This window comes from Amphiura filiformis, chromosome 3 (assembly GCF_039555335.1).
Source record: "Amphiura filiformis chromosome 3, Afil_fr2py, whole genome shotgun sequence".
NCBI lineage: Eukaryota > Metazoa > Echinodermata > Ophiuroidea > Amphilepidida > Amphiuridae > Amphiura > Amphiura filiformis.
The window spans coordinates 59,095,393-59,113,071 of NC_092630.1; the positions used below are offsets into that span (position 1 = coordinate 59,095,393).

At 35.7% G+C, this 17,679-nt stretch overlaps 1 protein-coding gene across 11 annotated transcripts in view; it reads left to right on the plus strand.

Moving 5' to 3' along the window:
* LOC140148840 (LIM domain-binding protein 2-like) overlaps nucleotides 1-17,679 on the plus strand; it is a 75,796-nt gene that overhangs the window by 9,542 nt on the left and 48,575 nt on the right. For all 11 annotated transcript variants that reach the window (XM_072170916.1, XM_072170926.1, XM_072170923.1 and 8 more), the window contains exon 3: nucleotides 15,342-15,417. In XM_072170916.1, the coding sequence (XP_072027017.1) occupies nucleotides 15,342-15,417 (76 nt within the window). The remainder of the gene's footprint in view (nucleotides 1-15,341; nucleotides 15,418-17,679) is intronic.

Below are 17,679 nucleotides of genomic sequence, written 5' to 3' on the forward strand. Positions count from 1 at the left end.
ACCAGTTGAATTACCAGTATTTCAACTAGTATTTTACTAGTATTTTACTGGCATAGTTGAACTAGTTTTAACTGGTTTGTTTTTGTTCAACCGGGGCCAACTGGTTATTGGTACATGTAGCTTAGTGTGTGCAGAATGCATAATATTAATATTTGGAGAATCAACCAGTTTGTCACAAGCCCATTTTCAATCCTTGAATATAGGTTTAATACTGTAACCGTATAGAGCTTAAATTTGTTTCAAATTTGAAAATTAAATTTTAAAGAATTAAAGAAGCACAGCTTTTCGCCAGCCCATAGGGCTGGTACCTAATTCTGAGATGGGGTTTGTGTACACTAAAGATTAGCTAAGATTGTAGCCTTCTTCTATTGGTATGAATTTTTTTTTTAATTCTCGTGGTGGAAATGTTTTTGATGTCTGCTAATTCGATTTGCAAGGAAAAGAAAGTATGTTTTGCCGTTTCAACGAACAAAACGATTGAGTATTGCCAAAGTTATGTTTGAATTAATTATGACTTAAAAGCTATCATAGGTTAGGCCTACACATATAAACATAAACTTGTTCAGCAATCAGCATATCAAAAAAATGACAAGGTGATCACGAGGTCATATCAGTGGACTACTGAGCATAGCATGATGTTTGGTTGCCTGTGAGTGCATAATTGATATGTTGATAACAGATCTAATAATGTTGTAGAATCAAATTCTTCATTATATGGACCACATTGAAGTCAAAGTAATTATCTATCCTATCCTGTATCGTTTTATGGATAAAATTGACTCAAAATGTTATTGATGATATTATTGCTATCTTTAATATCAGTTTTGTCTTTTCAACGGAAAAATCCGATTGAAAATAAAGTTTTTAGGGCTAGCTATAATATTGAACAATATATCCCATATTTTGACATGCACTTATAGAAAATAAATAAATTATTGTCTTACTTTATAAATTATAAATACTGTAAAATGACACATAACTAAAGTGAGGCCAATTTCTATCTTTTTTATTTGATTCATAAAATTACATTCAACAAAATGATTGAAGACTGAGAAAACACACAATGCAGACTATTACAGAATGGAGTAGGTTCAGTTCAGTTCAGTTCAGTTCAGTTTATTTCATCCATTCAAAATACATGTTAACATAATACAGAATAATATTTTCTTGTATAAAACAGTGTGGAACATTTTAAATTATATGACAAAAGTATGAGAAACAGAGGATGAGGATGCCACCAAGCGCACAGCGTGATGACGTGGCACCCTATACATAGTGTTTCAATTGTACAATAAGCAAAACAAAATTTAATACATTAGGAAAAAAAAACGAACAAAGACAAACAAGCCTTGTAAGTAGAGAAAATACAAGATTTACCAATGCAAAATTCAAAGTATACAATGCATATTAAATAAGAAATAATTTTATAACCAGTAGGCATATCTAGAATATTAAGTCATTTTAGGCAATTTCCAAAATATTACATGAAAAAGATGTATTGTAAATGTAACAAGTATTGGATATAGGCCTACAACCTTGAAAACAAAACATGTATGCATGAGCAAATCAGAGGCCTAAATCCAACATTTACATGTGAATTTGTAAAAAGGCTAGTACCTACAAAGTAAATGATAAATATAGCAAATGATAATGATATTCAATATTGGAGTTACATACAAAAAAATTGTTGGAAAATAATTTATTGGGGACAAACTCCAACCAAGATCTACCCGCAAGGCAGAGGGACAATATAACACAAACACACGAAAACAAGTCTAGGTTAGATGCCATGTCCATAGCTTTGCAGGAGTTTCGGACTAACAATCAACACATTCAAAAAATACAGTTTAAAAGTGAAGATTGTAGTGAATGATCAGTCCTTTATCATGTGCTTGCCACTATCTACTTTATAGTAAACTATACATTGCGAAATAATATAAAATTATTTTAAAATAAAACGTGCATGTAAGTTGAGTTAACATAGCGAATTTCACTAACAACTGCAGTGTATTTCTTGATTTTAATAATAAGTATGGGTAAAAAGCAGTAAAGACAAAAATACAGAACAATTTGGAGTAATGAATTAAAGAGTTGACAGGAGTTATAGGAGTTAATGTTTTTTGCTGTTTCAGTGTGCATGTTCTCACCATTGATGGTTTGGTGAACTGTCATGTAACATGGATGTAAGCGTGATCCTAAAAATGCCTTTCACGGTGACCCAAACTATTTACAAGACCTCTTCTGCATTGAGGCTGGCCTTCCCTTTTAAAGGGAATTTTTATTATACCCATAAAAGCTTTAAATAGCACATTTGTAGCTCTCCTGGTACTTCCTAGTACAATAATACTTTATTCAATCTAATTGAATTTACATGAGAGTACAAGCACTTTTGCTGTTCATCAGATTTCACCTAGAAACTTGTGGCAAGGCCTTAACACCTAGCATCATAGTTGAAGTTTGCGGTTAGTCAGCTGGTCACCGTACACGCCAGCTGTATTCTCACCATGTTTGATTGGGTAAATCCCTGTCAGGAAGCCTGAAGTACTTGATAAGAAGTCCTCATTTCTGGCTTGACAAATATGCCGTACATTGATTCGGTTATTGTGACGTAGCAAAGGAGACCTTCATTGCTACATAGCTGATAGAATACATGGATTAGAGAGACAAGTTTGCTACATGTGTTGTGTATAATAATGAAAGTTCATGTACAGGTAAATTGTATACAACTTGCATTTCAGTCACAGAAGGTGTTCTTTTTTACTGCATATAATTCTTTGATATTTTTTTTCAATGAGAAAAATTATGCTCACTCACATAATACTAAAGCACACCCCCACATTCAGATTTGTAGACATGTGCATCACTACACACCCGCAGCACGTACATCGCATACTTGTGCACACACCCTTATAGATATGCAATTAAGTGTGGAGGCAAAAGATGGGTGGACAAAAGACGGATTGACAACTCTCTGGCTAAAACCTTGCAGACCATGATGTCAACCCACTGGAGTTTTTACAATCCAACTGGACATGGGAACATTATTTTCGCCTTAAGTACTGTTTATTAAGTGCAAACTCACCCTAGGTTATGTACACAATTGAATTTGCCTCAAATTTCATAATTGTAACAGTTAGCATTGAGAAAACCATCATGATTCACAGAGCATAGCTCTATCACAAAAAATAGACACATAAGCCATCATTCCCAACTTTTATTTCATTTAGATTAACCAAGTGTGGTTCTGTGAATGAAAACATTGTATTTGTTCAGTCTGATAGGGCGGCCTGGACCCTTTGTGGTGTGATATCATAACATTGAAACAGGGAAATAAAAGAAGCAAAATAACACAATTTATTTATTCTAAAATTGTTTGTTTATTTTCAAAGTTAAATATCATGTGAAAATTTAGTACTTCATTTAGCTTCTTTTGTGTGTGTTTTCCATAGATTTTTGTAATCAGACATTTACCTATTTATCCCGGCAGTGTTTTCTCCACTTTCTTACTTACAGTCCTTCCATTTAAATTACTTTACAAATTACAATACACATTATATATTTAACAAAAGGATTTTATTCTATACATGGTAAAAACCAAATCCATGCATTAAAACTATTAAAATTGTGGTACTATCCAATTACACTTGATCACATGCAAGTAGAGAATGTGTAAGATGGACTTAGCAAGGAAGGGCTTTTATGCTGATTGCGCTCAATCTACAAAACTAAATTTCCAATTAGTGGGATTGGAGCAGTGCAAGGTTTATGTGAGAGAGTTGCGTAAAAGAAGCGTCAGAGTTTCAGAGGCTCCCTTTTGGAATTAGTCGGCAGAGTCTGTGTCCCGTAACTTTTAACAATGTTTGCTACCGAACACTGTGTGCATGTGTATGATGGAATTTCTGATTTTTTTTTTCAAAATTTGTTTAATTTACTACTACAGCTTTACAATATGAAGAAATCTTGTTCTTGTTCAGAACCTGTACAATACACATTGGTACTCCACACACAACTTACAAAGTCCTATAACTCAATGCTTGCTTCAACATCAATTCATGCCACGGCATTACTTGCTTTGATTTGAAGTCTTACAAGTCTGAAATTTTACAAAGTGTCCCAAATGTGGACCCATGTGATATTAAAATATCAATTGTTTGGGTACGTGGATATTGATGAGGGCCCATAGCAGGCCTCGAAATAAGCCAGAATTTCTGAGGGCCATTTGGGCCCTTGTTCTTAAATGTTTGAGGGCCCTCACAAATTTTTGTGGGTCTGAAATTTGGGCCATTGGTTTTAACCTATGCTTTGGGCCCGCTGGATGTATCTTTTGTGGGCCCTCACTGATTTTCGGGGGCTGAGGGCCCTTGGGCCACCTTATTTTGAGGCCAGGCTCATAGATTTCAAAAGCGAGGGTTCAAATGAAGATGTTGGCTATTTCGAGCACTGGAATTGTAGCAAACCTGTACGCTGAATACTACTACATTATCATTGCTGACCAGACCGCATTATCATCAGTCTTACTCACCTGATGCACAAGTTACTTACAAGGCAGCTTTGAAGTGTATGATTTGTATGTATCAACTTGTGATCATTGATACTTTTCATAGAGAGTAGTAGTGCTCATGTATGCGTCGTACATAGATTATGTTTGGTAGTGTAAAGAAACGCAGGGTCTTGGAAGCTAAACCAATTATAAACCTCTTCCAGTGATGAGTTTTTTGTGTGATCACTAGGACTTACTACAAGATGGATATTAGAACGTGATGAAAGTTAATACTTCACTTTGATCATGCAGATGATTTCATAATATTACCACAAAACTTTTGCAACATCGTCTCTCCAGGCATGGTTCACTGACTTATGTGTGTCAGCGCCAATTTTCTCTGCGGAGATATTTCATTGGGTGTTTGCTAGGGTGGATGTTTGTCTTGTAAGTCTTTAGTTTGATACTGAAGTTAGAGATGGTGTGAATTACCAAACAGGTCAATGCAATGGGGAAAAAGGAAACAACCTGTTTTGACATTCCAATCACATAAAAGGGTTGTGGTGGTAATTTTTGCCAAAAATAGGGATCCATATCTGAGGATTTTGGGGAAAAAAAGGGATTTCATATCTAAGGATTTTGGCTATATGTTTTCTTCAGAACATAGAAACATATCTAAGGGATTCTGGAAAAAAAAAACCCTGTTTGATGTTGAATGCACAAGCCTGTATGCCTCATTTATTTGAGCATCCCCCTATCCTGATTGTAACCATAATGTCCTCAGTTGTTTAGGCCTACATGTAGGTGCCCCGCCTTGGCACACTCGCTATCATCGTGTTTTGAGCACCTCCACCTTCACCCACATTTTTATCCTCTTCGCCATCATGGGGTCGTTTCTACTGCACTGTAAATGCAGGGTAACAATTCACCTCCCACTTATTTAGTGGGTAGGGCGGAAGTCCAGAAAATAGTTTTTGTGACTTTCATTTAATGCTAGCGCTGTATTGTACGGTAGGCTAACTTCAGGTGTCACCTGCAAAATCATCACCCGAACTGTTTCTACTGTGAACTTTACCACATATTCACCACTATTAACCACCTCAAAAGGTGGTTGACGGATGACGTTGAGGTTCACTCGCATCACCGTGCATTCACCAAAAGAAGAAATAAAACAAACCTTCACCCTATCTGTTTCTACTGGGCCTGTTACCGCATATTCCTGGCATCACCCCCTATTCACTTAAATTCACCATCAACCGTTTGCTCAGTAGAAACATGCTCTTTGCTCCAAAGCTGACCTAATATATTCTGTGAATTTTGTTCATTTTGAACAATTCCAAGTAAAAACGAAGTTGGTTTACTCACATGTTTAGTGACGTTTCACCACTACACTAATGGCTTCTTCAGACTGGCAACTCATCACATCTGACTGCTTGCTTTTATAGGCAACAGGAAGCACTGTAGAGGGCGTGATGAGTTGGTCAAAGATGTTGTTGAGTGAGTAGGCCCCCTCGTCCTTGTTTAGAGTGTCTTGTCCTTTTCGGCGGATCCAGATGGCTTCTTTCAGCCACCTGGTGGTCTTGTCGGCTTCACGATCAATCACTCTTGAGTCCTCCCAATTGATGGAGTGATTTGTGGAGGCCACATGATCAGTGATGGCGGATTTGTGAATGTCCGTGACAGATGATTGGAAGCCACTAGTGTAGTGGTGAAACGTCACTAAAAAAGTGAGTAAACCAACTTCGTTTTTACTTGGAATTGTTCAAAATGAACAAAATTCACAGTTGATATCAACCTTCCTAATGAACTTGTTCAAAGATTTGACCTAATATATATTTCCACACACAAAACAAAAGAAAATCAATTGAGATCAAATTCCATGGGTAACAGATGATTATTTATAATTTCTACACCAAATTTGTTCTTTCACTAAAAATCCCTTTCCTGACATACCTAAAAGTAAAACCATTTAAAATGGACACCAAAAATGCAGCAAAGTACAGAACCATTAATGTGACAAAATTCCCTTTTAAAGTAGAAAATGAAGGTCAAAACTACCCCTCCCCTGGTATGCCATCTTTTGGCTGGCATCTTCCTAATTTTTGGCCGATTTAAATACATGTATAAGATTGGTGTCAAATTGCTCAGAAAATAAAGCTGTGTCAAATAAACCTCCCCCAAAGCCACTGAAATATTACAATTTAATAGCCCACCACTAAATTAATAAATCTGATTTTTAAAATAACTTATGAAGTAAAACATATTTTCTGCTTTGACCCCTTTTACTTGTCATCCATTAAAGTATGATTCTTACTTCCATGATTAAAGAGTTGCTTAAAATGTTGTTAGGAGGAGGCGGTGAGAGTTGGGTCAGAAAAGTGGGGTCATCAAATGGCCTGATGACTTGCATGATCTTATAATTTATAACACTAAAAGAGATGAAATTTAGTCGGACTTTGTATCATATTGAAATTATATGGATTGGCTATGAAGAAGAGGACGTCTAGCACTACCCCATAAAATTCTTACATCTTTAAAAAGGAAGAAAATAGCACTGAGCCCTCTTTTGTCAAGTCTTTAAGGGTTGGAAAATCAGTGGGCATTATTCTGACTGTCTGCTTGTAAATTACATTCATTTGTTTTTGTTTGTTGTTTACCCAGGTTGGTCTGTGAGGAACACATGCTAATCCATGGAAAACCATGGACCGTTCCAAGCTCATACAAATGCACAAGCCTGGATAGCCAGTGTAGGCTAATATATGCATGCTGGCCTAGATAGCTTTGATAAACAAAGCAAGAAATGGAAGAAAATAGCTAGGAAAAAGAGAAAAGAGAGAAGGCCACTCCCAAACACAATTGTACAATTTTACTCTTAGCCCTTACTTCGTGAGAAAGGAAACTGGAATTCCAATCTCAGGCCCCGATGCAAAGGCTTACAAACTATCTCTTGGAGAAAGACGATAGCTATACTACAATGTACATATAAGTTTGGAAGAAATATCATCAAATGCCCCTTAAAAGCATACATTTGGATATAACCATATGAAGTAGAAATTATTGCACATATGGAAAAATGTAAAGGTGTAAATTAAATTTTAATCATACTTAATTAACCATGCAGAGGAATAATCTTCAATTATGGAAAAGTCGGCCAAATATGTAACATTTAGAAGATGTTTCTCAGTATGTCTGGTTCCGTAATTGCCAGTTGTATATAAATTCTACAAACTGCACCAAATTTGTAATATTTTTGAAGTGAATCTGAATTGAGTAAATTCATAAAGTTCTGAGGAGCAGTGCTGCCTTTTTTCAATATTGTACCTAGATTTCAAAAATATGCGGGGTCTGTGGTCCAAAACCAAAATGGGGCTTTTTTTGTCTTGCTCTTTTTTGGCATAAAATAATCAGAAATAAATGCTTGGAGCTCAGTCATATTTGAAGCTATATTAAGGTGTTTTTGGTAAATTGTAGGGAAAATGAACCTAAAGTCTCTGGGCTTCAATCGGGGGTCTCTGGAACAGGGAAAAGCTTTATGGAGGTCCCCAAAATGGGAAAAGGACTTGGGGGGGGGGAGGGGAAGGGTCTTGAGAGTGGCACTTAGCCGGGGCTTGTAGGGGAGAAAGAAATTTTGCTTGGTGCGGGGGAAAGATGAAATGTAGGTCTTTAATGTGAATAAAAACAAACACAGTAAAGAAACATCAAAACATGTTTTAGGAATGAGAATCTTAAAAATTACTTTTTTGGCAAAAAAAAGTGTCTCCAACTTTATTTGTGAAGAGAATGAAAAATGATACCTTAGCGGACATTTATTTTTTTAAATATTTTATTTCCCTCTGCTATGAAAGGATATTTTGTGATAGATTAAAAAAAAATCATGCATTATACATCATGATGTGAAACAATATACTTAAAACACAATGCTGACAAAAATTGTAAAAAATAATGTAAATTTAAGAATTCGCACCACCGGACATTTTAAATGATATGTAGAAAAGAGACTTAGCCAGGCATGGATATCTGTTGTTTCTTCTATTGATTTGCTTGACTTCTATCCTTTAACTTAGACTGTCACAAGTCTTAAATATGAAAGTGCTAAGTCTAGGTGTGTTTTTTTCCCTCAAATTTTTCCCCATTAAAATGCAAATTACATGTTTTTGCATGCATTTTCACAAATCAAGGCACTGTTGTGTTTTGTGGAAGAGAATGATTTACAAAAATTAAAATGTATAATTTTGTTAACAAATTGTCTATAAAAATTTCTGTACAGTGTACAATTAAATAAATAAGGTTCTGTATTTTGTTGTATCATTATGAATTTAATTAATCAAATCTTTTTGAGCATGTTTTTGTTTATCTACTGGGATTTTTTTGATAAAGAGTGATTTTCCCAATACTTAGCTTAGCTTGTATTTCTTTAAAGAATTTGTGCCAAGTCTACCTAGCTGTGACCAGAAGCCTTTGTGCAGCATCTATCAGGCAGAATAGACTTAACCAAAGTCTCAAGTCTGTCGGTATACAGTATTATTGGCATCAACATTTTTGAAAATATTATTTAATTATTGAAAAAAAAATATGTAAGAAAGCAAGCTTCTTGCTCAAAATTTTTTCATTGTTAACAAATGTTCCTTTTGAATTGATATGGGATACAAAAGGCAAGTGAAAGTGGTCATTTTTCTTTTTACAAAAATTGCCAATCTTGGTTAAAGACTAGTAAATGCATCTTCGTTGCATATGCACTGCATACCATCCCCATAATGTCAGAAAGAGAATACCATAATGAGTGAACAAAATAAGATGAAAAATACAACATGTAAAAAATACCAAATCTACTGCAAAAATAAAACTAGTCTTTGATTGTGTGCTATTTTTTTAAACATTTATTTTAATGGTATTTTATGTGTAGTTGCATCTGTTGCATGACTTGCATCATACCAAAAAGTGTTAAATTTATATTTTTTAGCATGTATTAAATGCAGCATGAATGTGATGTATTGAAAACCTTTCGTTATTCTGAAATAAATAGAATTGTAAAAGATAAAGTTTTTGTGGGAATAAATTAAACTAAATGTTACATATCTTGCACTTTGTACTATGCTAATAAAAATAGAGATTTTTTGGAGGAGCCCAAGTCAACAAATACAAAAAAGAAATTAAAATGCAAATTTGAGTAGAACTAGAAATCTATCAAACCATAAAGTTTTACGCGAATGAATAGATTTATGTGTTGGGGATAGACATCAAAGGTATATTTTTAAAACTGGTCAACAACACTCACTTTTTGAACCGAATATTTCAGAGAAACCATTCTCTGTCATCAGCGGTGTAAAGCTGTTGGTACTGACTGATGATTCTCCAGTGTTTCTGGATGTTATTGACATTGTCCTTTTTGTCCTTTGTGACAAATACAATGTTATTTGCAATATTCAAATATTATGAGTCTAGGGTAGAGTGGCAAGTTTTCCGTGATTTAAAACACTGAATTCCGCGATTTTCCGTGCGTGGTTTTGAATACTAAATTCCGTGATTTTCCGTTATGTAATTTAAATTCTGTGTTCAAATTCGGGGTGAAAAGTAGGTACTTGCATTATCTTTTTAGTTGTTTTAAGCCTGATATCTATGAAGACTGACTTCATTTTCATTATTTTAAGCTCACATTTCAGTATTTGTTCTTCATTTTTATTTTTGAAAAAATCATGTTTTCCGCGAATTTTGGTGTTTTCCGTTTTTTTCTTAAATTCCGTGAATTTGTCAGTTTTTCTGTGACACGGAAAACTTGCCACTCTAGTCTAGGGCTTCATAATACTTTTTGAACTGAATATTTCAGAGAAACCATTCTCTGTCATCAGCGGTGTAAAGCTGTTGGTACTGACTGATGATTCTCCAGTGTTTCTAGATGTTGTTGACATTGTCCTTTTTGTCCTTTGTGACAAATACAATGTTATTTGCAATATTCAAATAATATGAGTCTAGGGCTTCATAATACTTTTTGAACTGAATATTTCAGAGAAACCATTCTCTGTCATCAGCGGTGTAAAGCTGTTGGTAGACTGACTGATGATTCTAGATGAGTCTAGGGCTTCATAATATTTTTCTCACAACACCACAATATAAATGAAAGAAAATGTGACATCTAAGGAAAATTTGAGTGCCGGCTATTAATTTTAGGCATTTCTATTCATTTTAGTTCAATATTTGCTCAATTTTGAACATTGTTTTGAGTAATTTTATTCAATTTTGTGCCGGTAAGCAGGACATTTATTTACATGCAGTGCTGGTCGGCAAGACCGTTGTGACTGGACATGATCAGGCAAAATGAGTTGTTTGTTTTTTCAAATGATGTCAGTGACCAAAAACGCCGCAACAAATGACACCATTGGTCCAACCACACAATAAGGCCAAAAAAAATATTGTTGTGTTGCCCTCAAGTGGGAAAATTGGAAATTTGGGTCGGACAGTGGATTTTTTTTCTTTTTTTTTTTTTTTTTTTAAAACCTTCAGTTTTTAAAAATCCCCTAAAATATTAAATAATGCTTCTTCAATTAGGGGACATTTGTCAATTTTGACTTCTGGGTACCTGTTAGACATCAATTAAAGAATAGTCTTTAATAAAATATTAATTTTAAGTGAAAAACATTGAGTTTTTGAACAAATCTGTAAAAATCATCATTCAAAAAAAAAAAAAAAATTGCGACCCTGATTTTTCAGGATTTAGGGTCGGACGGTTGAGGGCAACACAACAAATTATTTTTTTGCCTAACCAAAGTAAACAACTGTATGTGACCTCAACCTGGATGGCATGGAATGAACCATTTCTTCTGTAACGGATAATTTGAATTTTCCTGCGATATGCTCAGTAAAACTGTCTTATGAGATCATCGGGTCAGTGCAAGAACGTCATAGGTAATATCTTGGGTGAATTTTAACCCCAACTCTTACAAAGCAAAACCACCAGAAGCAGTGGCGTAGCTGCCGGGGAGGGGCAATTCCCCCTGGCAAAAATTGCCTATTTGGGCCCCCGCCCCCTAGTGCAAGGAAAAAAAGAGGGAAATGGGGGGGGGAGGAGAGGAAAAAAGAGGGGCCAGGGCGAGACCGAGGGGCAGAGAGATGGGGAATCCATACAATATGCAATATCATACGATTATTATCAATAAGCCTGGCAAAAATTGTCTATTTGCCCCCCCTCCCCAGTGGGAAATTTGGTGGATTTGGGCCCATGCCCCTCCTGGAAAAAATCCCAGCTACGCTGCTGACCAGAAGACATCCATCCCATGTGATGCGATGACGCAATCACCCTAATAGTTTCTTTGGCTCGGCCAGCAAAACACCAGTCTGTGGCTTGGCACGGGAGGGGTCTGGGGGTCAAATACCAAATACCCCCGGGGGTCACTCACTCCCATTGTGGCCTGTACACCATCCGCGATAATGAAAATGCGTAAAAAGGGTAGTTTTTCATTGGGTAGGCACGATCTGTACGCGTGTCGTGTTTAGGGTGTCAAAAACATGAAAAATTGTAAAAAAAGGGTAGCAAAATCTATAGGCTGTTCCCTTGTGGCGTGTGCCCTTGTTCCTTGTTCACTTGTTCCCATGTGACCTGCCACACAGACAACGAACCTTTGTTTTGTTAGTGGCGTATCCATAGGTTGTCTGTGTGGCAGGTCACATGGGAACAAGTGAACACAGAACAAGGGCACACGCCACAAGGGAACAGCCTATGGATACGGGGCCTTACTGAAATGAAATTTAGGGTATGAAATTTGATGCAAGGAGTAAAATCCCTGTTTAAGGTGTAAAAAAGGTGTGTGTTTTAGCAAAGGGTTAAATCCTTGTTTATGGTGCTTTTCAAAGGTTGATTATCGCGGATGGTGGACAGGCCACAATGGGAGTAACCCCGGGCAAATACCACTTTGTGTATTAGGAAAACATAGATGAATGTGCACATTTTAAGCTATTTGACAAGTCTTTAAATTTTGATTAATAAATAATTAATTAACAGTCAAAAACGAAAAATAAGTAGAAAAATTTGAACATAAAAATGTTATGCTTCTCCTGTAAAATTACAAAATCTCCGATACAACGTACATGTACTTGCATCGACAAACTACGATAATATAACATTGTTGAAAATAATACCAGAATTTGGCCTTAACTTCATTGGTCTTTAAAATCAAATTGTAATATTTGTGAAGGAATCAGATGATTCATGCAAATTTGTGTGTAACTTTCAAAATTGTACTCTTGTCAACTTTGTACAAATATTTTAGTGTGATCTTTGCTTTGATTCACAGAATTGTCTCAAAATCTGGATATAGTGAGAATGTCTCGATTAAAAAAAAAATTAATACCCAATTGTTAGTTCAGACAGAGTCAACCAAATTCAAAAAGACATACAATATTGGGCAAGTAGTTCTCACATACATGTACCATTTGATTGTAATATTTGATTGTAAAATGGTTTCATTTTAAAATTCTGTGTTTTAAAATAATGCATTGAATATAAGTGGTATGTGTGTGTGTGTTTGTATAGGAGCATGTTGTGTGGCATTGAATCAGGCATTGAACTCCACAGTTGAGCAGAAACCTAGGCAAAATTTTGCCCTTGTATAACTCCCTGGAGGCAGTAGAACCCCTGCTGTGCTGTAAACCAACCGATTCACCTTAAAAATTAACGTAATCATGCATACTCAAGTCAGATCACAATATATACAAGCCTGAATGTAGTATTCTGTATTTTGTACCTTTTACAAGTACTATCATTCAAAGTCATTTGTATGTCATCGTAGAGAAGATACAGGTGTATAATGTGATGATCGATGAAGCAGTGTATAAGCTGGAGTAGTTGGTAATGTGTTAAGGGTCAGAGTTTGCCCCTCAGCTTGGCCCTCAATTTGCCTAGATAGCAGTGCCAAGACAGAAAAATAAAGGGTAGTTGTAAATTTAGTAATGTATCGAAACGTATGGAAATGGATGGAAAAGGATGGAAATGGGTGGAAATGGATGGGAAAAGGATAGGAACGGATCGAAAAGGATGAAAATGGGTCGGAATGAATCAAAATATGACTCGAACATTTCGAAATGAGTACAATAAGAGCTAAAATTCATCAAAATGTGTTTTCTTATCCTGTGTCTTCATTTGTTTTCCTGTCTTCCCTATTTTTTGCATTTCTTTCTTTCTTTCTTGCTTTTTCTTTTCATGCAAATAAAATTCAAATACTAGTAATCATGGTAATGGAAGGAAGAAAGAACAATTAGGCCTCGATTTTCTTTTAATTAATCAATTAACGCAAGAAAGAAAGAAAAAAAGCGCAATTCTTCTTTAATTTTAGATTAATATTAAAAGATATTAATTAATTAAATAAATAGTTGTACTTTAATTTTTCTCAATGACATTATTTATTAGCATTAAATAAAAACTCCATGATTTCAATTAGGTGTAAGTTGGGACATATGACTTGACAAGCATTACAAAAATTAAAATGCCAAAAAATCAGGTTTGAAAAAAAAAATGACCAAATTAAAAGATCGTACATTTATGGCTTTAACTTTTGATTTATATACATTTTTATAGGCCTATTCCTGCATATTGTAGGAGGATATCGCTAGTATGAGTTTTCAATTCCCCTGTCAAATAGACCTTAAAATGTGTTTAAACTTAATCTGAGCATGAAATTCTAGAATTTGATTTAATATGATTTAGATATCATATCTATAGACCAATTTGGTGAATGAATTGTGGAAAAATAAACAATTATTTCAATTTTTACAATTTTCACCAAACTTTTTTATGATGCAGTACTTCAAAAAAGGATTTTAAAAGATTTATATTTCAATAATTATCTTGAAAAGTTTGCAACTGGTGTATGTATGATGCCATGAACATCTAATTACACAAATTATGTTGAAAATTTGTATTATGTGGTAATATTACATTATGGCCTTGACCTATTGAGATCTGCCAATGTTTCATCGCAGATATTGGAATGTTATCATTAGTATCTGTGGTTTCATGCTGCTGTAGCGGCTTTTACTGGCCACACTGTCCTGTGATTTGAGCATTTTGACCGACGGGTGAAACACATTTTGACCAATTTTAGCTCTTATTGTACTCATTTGAGATATTTGAGTCATATTTTGATTCATTCCGACCCATTTTCATCCTTTTCGATCCATTCCTATCCTTTTCCCATCCATTTCCATCCTTTTCCATCCATTTCCATACGTTTCGATACGTTACTAAATTTACAACTACCCGAAAAATAAATCAGGAATGAGGAAGCTTAGTTGTGCTTAAAAACTAGTGGCATCACACATGCACACCGCGTTAATCCGCTGCTACCACTGCCTGATTTATTTTGCTTTTTATTTTTAGTCTGAATATACATCACTTCTACCACAACAGTGGAACATCTTCACTTTACAGCTCTAGAGAGATAGAGAGAGAGAAAGAGTGCGGTACAGCAGAGCTCTCTCTCAAAGCTGGCCTACTGCATAAAATATGAATCATTAAAAAACCTTCACTTGCACAACCACATAGCCAACCACTCGTCAGAGCTTGCAAGCTAACTGTGTTGGCGGTCGTGTGTGTGAGTCTGCTAACAGTCGTCCCTCACTGCGTTACTTGTTAGTCAGTACTGGCAGTGTGTGTAAGCTCCTAGCTAAAAGCAGGCAGTGACGGTGTGTGTGTGCATGCATCGTGGTGTGTAGCCAGTATACATGGCTGTATTACAGTCAGGGTATCATACAGCTCCAAGGCAGCGGCGAAATCATCATCATCAACATCTACACCATAGATCACATAGTCCCATGTTAGGATCATGGCAGCACCACCCGACTTACCCATCTTCAATTCTTTCCCTTTCTACAGGAGGCATACGCCTTTCGTTAGCCAACCCGACTATAGAATATACGAACTCAACAAGAGGTTACAGCAGAGGTCAGAGGTAAGGTCTTGTTTATTTACTTTTATCAAAAGTCAATTAGCGTAATTAATCACGAGTAATTAAAATAATTAATATTTTAGATATATCTGATGATGCCAGAATTTGTCACATATTTCATCTGTATTTTAAAAATTCAATTTATGCAAATTTTATTATTTTAACTGCACATTTGTAATGAAAACCACATTAGGGTCACAGGTGTGATTTTACTCATGCAAATGATATTTTTCCAAGTAAGAATCCATAAAAATCCATACTTTTCAAAACAAAATGGCTATTTTTTTAAAAGATGCAGCAGACGACTGTTGGTGTTGTGACTTTACAATTTCATCTATGCGTCCTCCACTCACCACACATACACACGTGTTGAATGGGCATTCATTATTATGATTACGTAGTACATGTACACAACACATCTCACAGCCAGTGTCCCGTGACATACCACTGACCTACATGCCCATACGGCCAGTCAGCCAGCCGGCTATGATCGCTCGACTGCTTGTACGACTCGTCAGCGCTTGTAATGTACATTGCCACCACTGCCACCGTTTTGGCCAAACATCCACGGCGGCATAATACAAATTGCATTTACTATCCTCTCTAGGTAGCGGATAACCTCCACTGGCTAATGTACTCGCTTATATCTTATCCTGAATTTCCATCATGGACTGACGCCTTGTATAGTTTTTGCAATTCAACAGTTCTGCTTTTAACTAGTCATCCTCATATGCATAAAAACAAAACAACCGTGCCTTAACTTTACTTAGCAAGTGCTCTAATGTGGTCCCAGCCTCCCCTTTTAAAACCTTTAGTTAGACTCTTGTGAATTTGATTTCTCATTTTTTGCAGTCCATCAAGTGTCCCCAATGAACGCTTTTCAAGCCACAAGTGGTATTGGGTTACTTAGGGGGTTGGGCGGAATTGCAGACTCAAAAGCCCATTATTGATAATTTCTAGACAGTCAAAATAGCACCAAGCTACTCTTCCTTCATACCGTCTTCAGCAGTGTTGATATATTCCAGTATTGATTCAAATGCCAACATGCCCAGTCTTCTTTACTTGATAGACTTCACAGACAGATTCATCCTAAGAGCCACTACCTCCTTTAATATTATGGTGAGGTATTTGACTTCAGTTCACATTGTCTTGTATGATTATTTTGCATACGAGTAGCCTCGGGAGATTTGACCCCTTTCATTCTAATGTATTGCGCAAGAGAGCCAGACTTTTCAACATCTCCTCCGGAGCGAAATTTAAGTCATTGCTTTATTTTCACCTCAATAAATTGTGGTTAAGAATATATAATTCGAAGTAGTGAAAATATATTTCTGTTATAAATATATTGTGTAATTGGGGATTGAGCTGAAGAAGTCCTCGAGATGATGCATTTTATTTAATTTGTTTCATGAAAATATGCAAATTGAAATATTGTAATGTTTAACTTGGGGAAAAAATCATGAAAATGGAGGAGAAATAGTAGAGGTGGTAAAGGTGAAGCATTTACATTTTGGAGATAGCTGTACAAAGCTAGGAATTCAATTTGTTCAAAAGATGTCTGGTCTAGATGTTTACAACCATTTTTGTTTTTGGCATTGTGTATTTCCTGTTTTTTAAATGGATTACGTATCCACAAGGTTAAATTAGCAAACTCAACTTGTTAGCTAATGATGTCATTCGTAAGAATTTAATCCTTTATTCTTTTTATACTTAGGTAATTACATCCTCTGATTTACTCAGTCTATCAAATGTTTTTATTATTGACTGAAAATCTAGAAATTGAAATTGTTAAGTGGTTCCATATTTTTGAAAATGCTTTTATATTCATTTAGTGTTGACATTTAGGAATCTACATCTTGCTCCTCTTTTCCCCCATGACATTAGCGATATTGTATTAATTTATTTTTAACAGGCAAAACCGAATATTGGAAAGAAACTCGGCTTGGACCACTAGCCTGTTTTTGTGAATTATTGGTTACTTGCAAATGGAACAGCTTAGGGAACAAACCAAAAGACAGATGAAGCTATAAATGTAAAATATGTGCAGTTGCATACCAATGCAAGTTGAACCCCTTCCTCCTAATCTATATATGAAATGGGAAATTAGTAAAAATAATATTGCTGTTAAGTTTTAGTTCCTCCCTCCCTCCCCCTTCCCTCCCTCTGCCCATCCCTTCCTCAATTCCCCATCTCTTCCTCAATCCCTCCCTCCCACCCAAATGAAACAAGTTTTGTTCATAGGGCATCCATCAGTCCTTCCTCCCA